The sequence below is a fragment of the Enhydra lutris genome, unplaced genomic scaffold (assembly GCF_002288905.1).
Source record: "Enhydra lutris kenyoni isolate GAN:26980312 unplaced genomic scaffold, ASM228890v2 scaffoldscaffold57, whole genome shotgun sequence".
Taxonomy (NCBI): domain Eukaryota; kingdom Metazoa; phylum Chordata; class Mammalia; order Carnivora; family Mustelidae; genus Enhydra; species Enhydra lutris.
Genome location: NW_019154141.1, coordinates 12,888,014 through 12,898,922, shown reverse-complemented (window position 1 = coordinate 12,898,922; position 10,909 = coordinate 12,888,014). Strand labels below are relative to the sequence as shown.

The 10,909-nt window shown below is 51.7% G+C and overlaps 1 protein-coding gene across 1 annotated transcript; it reads left to right on the top strand.

Annotated features, from left to right (window-relative positions):
• The first annotated feature begins 7,001 nt into the window (after positions 1–7,001).
• LOC111158166 (ADP ribosylation factor like GTPase 4D) lies at positions 7,002–8,727 on the top strand. The gene is made up of 2 exons (XM_022520063.1): positions 7,002–7,042; positions 7,612–8,727. Exon 2 carries the CDS (start codon positions 7,706–7,708, stop codon positions 8,309–8,311), a length of 606 nt encoding a protein of 201 aa, XP_022375771.1. The 5' UTR covers positions 7,002–7,042; positions 7,612–7,705; the 3' UTR covers positions 8,312–8,727.
• Positions 8,728–10,909: the final 2,182 nt, after the last annotated feature.

Below are 10,909 nucleotides of genomic sequence, written 5' to 3'. Positions count from 1 at the left end.
TTGGGCACCGCATCAGACCTACTGTCTTAGTTTGCTCTGGTTGCCATAACAAAATACTGTAGACCGGGCGCTTAAAGAACAGAAATTTCTTTACTCACCGTGGAGGACGCTGGAAGTCCCAGTTCAGCGTACCAGCTGAACCAGGTAGCACTCTGGTGAGGTCCCTCCTTGCTCACAGATGGCCACCTTCTCCATCTGGTGGAGGATGGCTCTCTGGCATCTCTTTTAAGGGAACGAATCCTATCCTGAGGGCCCCACTCTCATAATCTCCTCTGTCCAAATTACCTTCCAAAGGCCTCCCCTCTAAATAGCATCACACTGGGGGGTGGGGCATCAACGTATAAATACTGAATTTTTTACTTGAATAAAATATTGAATATTCAATATATAACCTGAGGGGGTGGGGCACAATTCAGTCTATAACACTTACTGAAACATAATCTGCATTTTATTTTATTTTTTAAAGATTTTATTTATTTGACAGAGAGAGATAAGGAGAGAGAGCGAGCACAACCACGGGGGAGCTGGAGAGGGAAAAGCAGACTCCCCACGGAGCAGGGAGCCCGACATGGGACTAGATCCCAGGACTCTGGAATCATGACCTGAGGTGAAGGTAGATGTTTCATGACTGAGCCACCCAGGAGCCCATGATCTGCATTTTAATAGGGTCCACAGGAGGTTAATATGCACATGAAATTCTGAAAAGCAATGCTTTCAGTCATATACATTGGAAAAGAAATAGCAGCCAAGGATCAATTTGTATATGTCACCTTGTGTGTTATCTGAGGAAGATATTCCATATTAAACTGGTTTCCTGGATCCTTTTTTCTGTAGTTGTTATTGGTTGAGATAAACTAATTTGTTTTTATTTATTTTTTAAAAGATTTTATTTATTTATTTGACAGAGAGAGACACAGCAAGAGAGGGAACACAGGCAAGGGGAGCGGGAGAGGGAGAAGCAGGCTTCCCGCTGAGCAGAACCCTGGAATGGTGACTTGTGCAGAAGGGCGACTGAGCCACCCAGGCGTCCTGAGATAAACTAATTTAATATCATTATCATAACAGCTACCAGGCATAGAGGACTTTATATAGGCCAACTCCTTTGTGGACCGCTTCACACATTTAACCTTATTCAGTTCTCATGACAACCATGTGAGGTAAGTATTATCCCATTTTACAGATGAAGAGGTTGAGGCTGGGAAGATAAATAATGTGCCCAAGGGCTCACTGGAAATGTGAAAGTCAGGACTGGAACTTCTCTTTTAAGCCAGTGGTCCTCGTAGCATGGCCCCCAGGCCAGCATCATCAGTATTACCTGAGAAATTGCTGTAAATGCACATTTTTGGGTCTGTGAGCCTGAGACCGACTGAATCAGAAACTCTAGAGATGGGGCTCAGCAATCTGTGTTTTTAGTAAGTCCTCTAGATGATCCTGACATACTCTCAAATTTGAGATTGATGGTTTGAAGCCTACACTACCTCTCAGTGTGTGCCAGACAACATGGAGGGCTGGGCCGAGAAACCTCCCCACCCCAATCTGAGGAGAAAGACTGAATCGAACGGATGAGGTCACTGGGGACCCGCCCCTGTTGTGAATGCTCCAAGGAGCCCACCCAGCTTGGATACCTGGGCAGTCACCCTGTTCCCTCCAGAGCATGGGCCTGCCTTTCTCCCTTCTCTGCCTCTCAGTTCGGCTGTTCCTTGTTTCTGAGGTATTCTCTCTCTCCTGGGTCTCTCGTGCGTGTTTCTTGCTGACCACCCAAATCCCTTCCTCCAGCCCTCCCCTGAGTGCCAGGCATGGACGCTGGACATCCCTCCTCACAGACACCCAAACATGGCTGCCACCGAGCTCTTCATAACCATCCCTGCCCTGGAGCTTCCTCCTGCCTCAGCCTTCTCTGCCCCTGTCATTAGGCCCTCAGTAACAGTATGGGAAATGTCACTGAAATGAAATTTTCTGCTCAAATCATGGTTTTCTGTTTTGGTTTTGTTTTTGAAGTAGCCTTCATGCTGAGCACGGAGCCCACGGTGGGGCTTGACCTCATGACCCTGAGGTCAAGCCCGGAGCTGAGATCAAGAGTTGGACTCTTAACCGACTGGGCCACCCAGGTACCCCACAATTAATGTTCATTTAAATCTGATCTCAGTTCCACAGACAAACTTGAAGAGGGTAGATTTTTTCATTTCCAACCTCAAACTGTAGGAAAGGGCCTGTCTGAATGGAAGACTCCAGAAGGAGGCAAAGGAACCTGCATATAACTTATATATACATAATTTATCACTTAATCTCCACTTTTCTTTGGGATCAGTCAGAGACAAACATATCCACCAGGGGGCAGCATCTGCTCCTTTCTAGCCCTAAGCCCCGGGCCTGGGACTGGGTTTTGGAATCGTGTGTTGAAAGGGCCCCCTGTAGGGGAGAAGGGTGCCTATGGGGTCCTTCCATACATGTTTTTTTTCTGTTCACACTCATTCTAAGAGGTAGGTTGTGATTTCTCCATTTTGTTCCTGAGGAAATAAAGCTGGGATTTGAAAAATGGTCTTTGTGGCGGTGCCTGAGTGGCTTGGTCAGCGGAGTGGCTGACTTTTGGTTTACGCTCATGTTGTGGTCTCCTGGTGGTGGTCTCAGGGTTGTGGGATGGAGCCCCGTGTCAGTTCTGCATTCTTCAGGGAGTCTGCTTGAGGATGCACTCTCCTCTCCCTCTGCCCCTACCCCTGCTCTCTCTCTCAAAGAAATAAATAAACCTTAAAAAAAAAAAAGAAAAAGAAAAAGAAAAAGAAAAAGAAAAAAAGAGTCTTTGTGATTCCCAAGCTGCCAGCTGCTTCTTTGGCTTCCCTCCCTCACAGCTCACTCCCGCAGACTCCTCTCCTCCCTTCATTTGTGCGCGGAGAGAGGTATGTGGTCAGGGTACTGTTGGAGACAAGGATGTCCTCAGCCCCCTCCTTGGTGAGCTCCTTCATCTCTTACCCTCAGCTCTTCCTGCGTATGGACTATTGGTAGCTGAAGGGACCTGGAATGGCCTAAACCCGAGGGGCAGGGGGGAGAGTGACTTTTCCAAGCTAGTCTATTGGTGAGGGACAGGACTCACACTGACTCTCAGCCCAGAGTTTCAGCCTGCCAGGCTTTGAGGGGGGCTTCTCTCTCCAGCGTCATCCCCACCCCTGGCCTCTGTTTTTCCTCCTCTAAGAAAGTCCCTTGTCCTCAATAAAGTCCCCAGAGTTCAATACTACCTAGAACTTGCCCAGAAACACAGGGTTTTATAGGCATCCCTGGCTAACCCAGTATCAGCAGAACCCTCAAAGGCTGAGGAACCCCAGACCAGGAATCTCCCAGGCTAAGTGTAGATGTTTGATTCTCATACTCAGGGACATGAATTCATGCAAGATTTCCTGACTGTCCACTGGCACAGTGCTGGGCAGCTTGGAGCTGTAGATGACAGGAACCAGCCCTGGGTTCAAGGGCTTCATCTGGCAGGGAGACAGCTCTGAGGACAAACAAGGATAGAATCTCATCCATGTGGGGGAGCCCTTGGAAGGAAGTGGGTAGGTCCCAGCTAGTCTGTCATTCTGTCTTGAATGCTGACCTGATTCCTTGTTGCTTTATCCTTGGCTCTAATGTCACCTACCCCTGCTCTCTCCCCAACGTGGGGCTTTATCCCAGGACTTCCTGAGAAACCTCCTCTCCCCAGTTTGAAATAGTTCGCTTCCCGAGTCTCTCTCTGGCACATCTCCCTGTTTTATTTCCCTTGATGGCAAGTATCACCATCTGAAACCATCTTCTTTATTCATTGCCTGCCTCTTCCCTCTAGAATGTATACTCCAAGAGGGCAGGTCCTTCACCATCTCACTCAGGGCTGTGTGCTCAGAACCTAGCAGGCACCCCATATATGATTGTTCAATGTATGGATGTTCAAATGTTCTCTGCAGTGAATCCCCCAATACAGAAGGTCCTGGGCTGTGATCTTGTGGAGAGAAAGGGCTACAGACGTGCGGCTGCCAGGAAGGAAAATGGTCATTAATGGAGGAAGGCTCCCTGGGGACAGAGTGTGTATGTGGGGGAAGGGGGCAGGGAACCGGAGTTCCCATTTAAAGGGGACAGATTTCGGTAAGCCCACAGTCTAGCGCTGCCCGGACAAGCTGGGCCCCTTCCTTCACCTCTCCCTGCCCCACCCCCTCCTACCCATTTGTTCATCAACACCTCTGGCAAACCAGAAAGATGAAGGGCGGGGTAGGATTGCCAGTTTTATCACTTTTATCAGATAATCAAGTGACAATTTCCCTCTCAGTTGTGAGGCCCAGGAAGTTTCAGAGGTTGCAGAAGAAAAACGAGACAATCTGTGTTTCTCATTACTGTGTGTTTTCAGTTTCACAGCCATTGTAACATTTGCTCAATGCCAAGTTTGGCCAATTTCTAGCAGCCTGACCTTGGACAAATTACCTAACTTTTCAGTGCTTCTTTCTTCTTTTTGGAATAACCATACTGACTTCTTGGGTTGAGTTGTATATTAAAAAGGAAACATATGGGGTACCTGGCTGGCTTGGTGGATGAGACACATGGCTCTTGATCTCAGAGTCGTGAGTTCAGGCCCCACGTTGGGTGTAGAGCTTACTTTATTTTATTTTAATAAAAGATTTTATTTAGGGGCGCCTAGGTGGCTCAGTGGTTAAAGCCTCTGCCTTCAGCTCAGGTCATGATCTCAGGGTCCTGGGATCGAGCCCCACATCAGGCTCTCTGCTCAGCAGGGAGCCTGCTTCCCTTCCTCTCTCTCTGCCTGCCTCTCTGCCTACTTGTGATCTGTGTCTGTCAAATAAATAAATAAAATCTTTTTTATTTTATTTATTTATTTGACAGAGACAGCAAGAGAGGGAACACGAGCAGGGGTAGTGAAAGAGGGAGAAGCAGGCTTTCTGCTGAGCAAGGAGCCCAACGTGGGGCTTTATCCCAGAACCCTGAGATCATGACCCGAGCTGAAGGCAGACGCCTAACGACTGAGCCACCCAGGCACCTCTAGAGCTTAGTTTAAAAAAACAAGTTAAAATTAAAAAAAATAATAATAAAAAATAAAAAGGAAAAGTATACAGAGTTCTCAGAGCAGAGCCTGGCATGCAGTGGCCACTGAGCATGGTAGTGGTTTCCGACTTCATGGCCTGCCATCTTCCCCTCTCCTAACACAGGCAATCTCTGTGTCTTAGCTCCTGTGGTAATCTGCCATCCCACCCCCCAACATGGAGTATAACACTAATTTCCTAAGGTCTTGATGTCTCCAGGGATTCAAGGAGGCTCCCTGCATTGCTGGGGAAACCAGGTGGCTGGTTTTAGACAAGGGAGGGAAAAAGGGAGGTGGCAAGGCAGGCTGGTGCTAAACGGATGGGAGGCCAATGGACAGGAAAGGGCTAGGCCCTCCCTGTCTAGCAGTGACTTCCCCTACTCTTTTTCCGATCCCCCTCAAATATAACCTTTAAAAAGGGTTAATATTGAATTACACAGTAAATGTAAGAATCCAGCCTCCTTTTAAAATGGGTTATGATCTTATTCTTTGATCTGCCTCCCCTCCTTCAATTTCACTTACCTCCCCCGCAGGTAATCACTGACATCCTTTTGCTCACACTGCCCTTTTGTGACATCTCCTCCCCTTCTGGGCTATCCAGACTGTATCAGGGTGCAATGGCTGGGGAGATGCCATTCAGTCCTGTCCCCCTCCTAACCAATCCTACACAGTACTCATTAACTTACAGAAACCTTTCCAGAAGCTTCCAGTTTACACCTTCTCTCCTTCCTCTGAAGCCTTATGAGGACTTCTTTTTTTTTTTTTAAAGATTTTATTTATTTATTTGACAGAGAGATTACAAGTAGGCAGAAGCAGCTAGAGAGAAGCCGGGAAGAAGGCTCCTGCTGAGCAGAGAGCCCGATACAGGGCTCAATCCTAGAACTCTGAGATCATGACCTGAGCTGAAGGCAGTGGCTTAACCCACTGAGCCACCCAGGCGCTGGGCCCTACAAGGACTTACCCGAGATTTACAAAGGTCTAGTGTTCCCTGTCAGTGGCGGGTCTTGGAGTTTAAGCCCTCTGAGGTCCGGCCCTGTGACCTAGGCCTCCTCTCTATCTGCGGTCTCTCTGGCAGAACACACAGTACGAACGAGGTCAATCAAAGTCCTGTGTGGTGAAGAAGTCTCTCTTTATCTCTTTGAACAAGGGAGGCCCTTGGGGCGTCTGCTTCCGGTCAGCACTAGAACCAGCAACTGAGGGATTTATGCTGAGGATGCCTAACCCTATGTCCTCTCGGATGAGAGAAGAGGGACAGCTATGCCGTCAGGGTCCCACACGTGGGATTCAGACAGATCCTTGCTCAGCCGCTTCCTGCCTAGGTGACCTTATTCAAGTCATTGAACCCTTCGGAGCTTTCCTCCCCTGTAGAATGCAGACTGCACCAGTCAGTGCCTCACAGGCTGCTGTGAGGATCAACGGGGTAATGGGTTTAGCCTCAGGCTGTTTCATGAGGTTCCAGGGTTACACAGGTTTGAACACTGACTTAGTAAAGATAAAGGGGTAAGATTTGTGAGCATCGCTCCAGGAGACCCTGGCGGAGGCGGTGTAAGCGTGGGGCGGCTCTCTGGGTGGGCGAGGAGGATGGCGCGGCGTAGAGTACGAAGCTCTTCTGCTCTCCTTCCAAGTCAAACGCCGCCACGTCTGTCCCTCCCACTTTCCATTCCGAGTTACCTCTAAATATTAGACTATGGGAGAAAATATCAAATAAAACGTTCACGCATTGAGCAGAGACGTCCACCTCGGGGTTGTCGGGGTCGCAGGTCACGTACCTCCAGGCCCCGCCCAGCCCCGGCCCGCCCCGCCCCACCTCGCCGCTGAGGGACTGCTGATTGGCCCGCGCTGCGTGACGTTTCGCGCGGTTTTTTAAGGCGGAGTCCCCGGGACCGTTCCGCAGTGGCAGCGGTGGCGGCGGTGGCGGCGGCTCGCTGGAGGTGGGAGTGGAGTTTCGCGTGGAGGCTCGGGTGGCTGGTCCGGGGAGAGTGCGGCTGCCGGAAGGTAAAGGGGCTGTTTCAGGGGGAGCTGAGGTGGCCCCAGTGCGGGGACCTGGGGAGCAGGACAAGGCGATCCAGGCAAGGCGAAATGTCGCGGGACGGTGGGAAGGGGGTCACGGTGTTAAGGAGGGGCGTGCCAACCGCTTGGGGATGCGGTGGGCAGGCGGGACCGGGCTTTACTGCCCCGACTCAGCGCCCGTACCCTAACCCTTAACTGGGGGGCGCTGCCCGACCTGCCCCTTCCTGTGAGGATTCTCGCGTGGGGAATAAGGGTCTCTGCGTCTGCTACCGCGCCACGAGCTCGGAGAAGGGGCTCGGGAAGCCGACCATATCCATATCAAGGCTTCACCCCGCAAACCGTGTCCAGGACCGGGGGTCTCTGTATATCATGTCGCCCCTGACAGCGGGGAGTGCCTCTTTTACACATGGAGCTGTTTAAAAAACGAAACAAAAGCCGGAATTTTAAAAAGGAAGGATGGGCGACTGATTTAGGAAAGGATCTAGAAGTTGCACATTTCATGTTTATTGTTAAAGCGTCTCCTTTTTTTTCTCCCGTGACTTCTCCCCGTCCAGATAACCCAGCACCGGTCCCAAGAGCCTGCTGTTCACGGCCACCTCCCTGCCTCTACTGTGTGCCTCAAGACCTGCACCTTAGCTGGAGCTCACCATGGGGAACCACTTGACCGAGATGGCGCCCACTGCCGCCTCTTTCTTGCCCCACTTCCAGGCCCTGCATGTCGTGGTCATTGGACTGGACTCTGCTGGAAAGACCTCGCTCCTCTACCGGCTCAAGTTTAAGGAGTTTGTCCAGAGCGTCCCCACCAAAGGCTTTAACACAGAGAAGATCCGGGTGCCCCTGGGAGGATCCCGTGGCATCACCTTCCAAGTGTGGGATGTCGGGGGCCAAGAGAAGCTGCGACCCCTGTGGCGCTCCTACACACGGCGGACAGACGGGTTGGTGTTTGTGGTGGATGCTGCTGAGGCTGAGCGCCTGGAGGAGGCCAAGGTGGAGCTCCACCGAATCAGTCGGGCTTCGGACAACCAGGGTGTGCCTGTGCTGGTGCTGGCCAACAAGCAGGATCAGCCTGGGGCACTGAGCGCCGCAGAGGTTGAGAAGAGGCTGGCCGTCCGAGAGCTTGCAGCGGCCACACTCACCCATGTGCAGGGCTGCAGCGCTGTGGATGGGCTGGGCCTGCAGCCAGGCCTGGAGCGCCTGTACGAGATGATCCTCAAGAGGAAGAAGGCAGCCCGGGTAGGCAAGAAGAGACGGTGACCTGAGGCTGTCCCCTCCTCACCAGTAGGGGTCTGCACACCCGGAGAACCATCTGGAGCCTCTGGCCCCTCACTCAGCTCTGGGGTGCAGGACCTGTCTGCCTCAATGAAGGACTGAGGAGCACACTGGGGGTCCTTTTCTGGTGCAGCACTGGGGACCGGACGGGAGGGGAGATGGGATGGCTTCTCCTCTCCCACCCTCATCCTCCCCTCTGGAGAAATGGAGGCTGCAGGACTGGGGAGGCTTAAACGTAAGCTGTGACTCTACCTCGACCCTGTTTCTTCTTTTTCTTCTCTGGCTTGTTGATGAGATGTGTTTTGGGGCAAAAGAAGGTTGTTTGGAGAATGCATTTGGAATGAACGAGGACTGTCTCCCCACCTCCACCCCCCCAAATAGGGTGTCCCCTAAGGCTGCTTTTCTAAGGATGCTAGTCACAATAGTCTTTATTTTTGTGTCTGTGTGAAAGTACCAAGAACCCTACCCCACGTTTGTAGATCCACAACTGTTTTTATAAGCCGTGTGTGTCCTCTGTATTATTATTAACTATTTTTTAGCATTTGCCCATAACTTATTAAAGACTGATGATACTGGAGCTCTGACCTTGGTCTGGCATTTTCTTACCCAGCCCCAGGAGTAGTCCCAGGTTTTTATACGGGTGGCAGGAATGAGGAGGAGGGTGTTTATCTCAAAGCTGAATTTGCAAAGGAAACACTCTTTATGGGATGGCTGGTGGAAATTACAGATGGAGTTGAAATCGCCTTCTCCCAAGCTATTACCTGAGTTCTGCAGTTTTTTGGGGTGTCCCTTTCTCCTGTTTCCCGCCTCTCCCCTCATCTCCTGGCTCTTATGTTGCCCCTCAGAGGGCTGCTCCTTGAGAGGACTTTCTAAGTCTCTATAGGTAAGTCCTCAAGGAGCCATTCTGTTTTCATCCTCCCCCACTCCTCAGCACTCAGGCTGATCCTTTTTTTTTTTTTTTTCCACCTTGGGGGATCCTGTGAGAATGGAAAGTAATTCCTTCCTGGCTTTCAGCCAGCTCCGTGTGCTCAATCCTGCTGACTGCAGCTCCCCAGCAGCGGCGGGAGCGGCGGCAGGGGCTCGTGCTGGGGAGGTCTGGGCTGGATTGAGCCAGCCCGGCCCTGGTGACTAAGCTGTGAGTTGCCCCGCTCTGGGAATGGTGGCTTTTCCCAGGAGAGGGGCTGTTGTGGTAGTCTGGGTTTGTGCCTGGTGGGAGTGTGGACTGCAGGACGTCTACTCCCCCTCCAGGGGAGGAGGGGGAAGGTGTAGGCCACCCATAGCGAGGATAAGAATAAAAGGCTACGGTGCCTGGGTGGCTCAGTGGGTTAAAGCCTCTGCCTTCTGCTCAGGTCATGATCTCAGGGTCCTGGGATAGAGCCACACAGGCTGTCTGCTCAGCCGGGAGCCTACTTCCCGCCCCCCCTTTCTCTCTGTCTGCTCCTCTGCCTACTTGTGATCTCTGTCAAATAAGTAAAATCTTAAAAAAAGAAAAGAAAATGCTATTGGCACCTGGGTGGATCAGTTGGTGAAGCGTCTACCTTTAGCTCAGGTCATGATCTCAGGGTCCTGGGATCCAGCCCCGTGGGGGGGGGGGGTCCCGCTCAGCAGGAGTCTGCCTCTTCCTCTCCCTCTGCCCCTCCCCCTGCTCATGCTCTCTCTGAAATAAATAAAATCTTAAAAAATGAATAAAAGTCTATTGTTGTTAGGTCCAGAGGGCCTCTGCCCAGACTTTCAAGTCTGCCCCTTCCACCAACACCCAGGGCCCACTGAGTCAGAGATGACCAACAATCAGATCTTCCTAGCCTGGGTGGGAGTAGTGGGTTAAAAATGCACAATTCTTTCCAGCCCTCAGCTCCCCCGGTCCCACCCCTACCTTTGTGCAAAAGTGGGATCCAGAGCGGGTTCAGAGTCCCCACTCCAGAATCAAATAAAGGAGCTGGGGAGGGAGAGACAGGCCTGTCCTGAGGGACTTCTAAGGAACTTGCTCCTTCCTAGCCTGTGCCAGCAGAAGCTGAGTTTTGCTGTGGAGTCTGGGCTGGTTCAGATTCGTTCCCCTTCCTGGCTGGCAGGATACGAGTGGGTATGCATGGATCCAGAAGGGTGCCCAAGTGTGCGTCAGCGAGGGGCCTGCTTAACAGAGCTGCTGGGCTGGTTCTGCTGGGGACACGTGCTACCCGGCTCCCCTCTACACACGCCTGTGACTCATCTCAGTCAGTCTTCAGGGCAGAGTCCTCTTCTGCCCAGGAACAGGCTGGGGAAGACTTGGCTAGAAGGTCGTCTATCCTGCTGGGAGCTCTTTCCTCCTCATTCCACCCCAATAATGTCCTTTTGTCTCAGAATCTTCAAGGACATGTTTTCTCCATTTCTGGTCACCGGGGGGACTGGGGTCTCCAGATTTGGAAGAAGAGCACCCTCCCACACCCCTGCAGAAGGGCCTCCATGGGCCCAGTTCCTGGTTCTGGCTCTGCCAAACACCTGGCCTCCCTCTCTGGTTAGAAGCATCTTCTGCTCCCCCAGACTCCAGCCCTGGGCAGGGACTGTGGTCCGCAGGAGATTGCCAGGGTTCCAGCTCTTCCCCACATC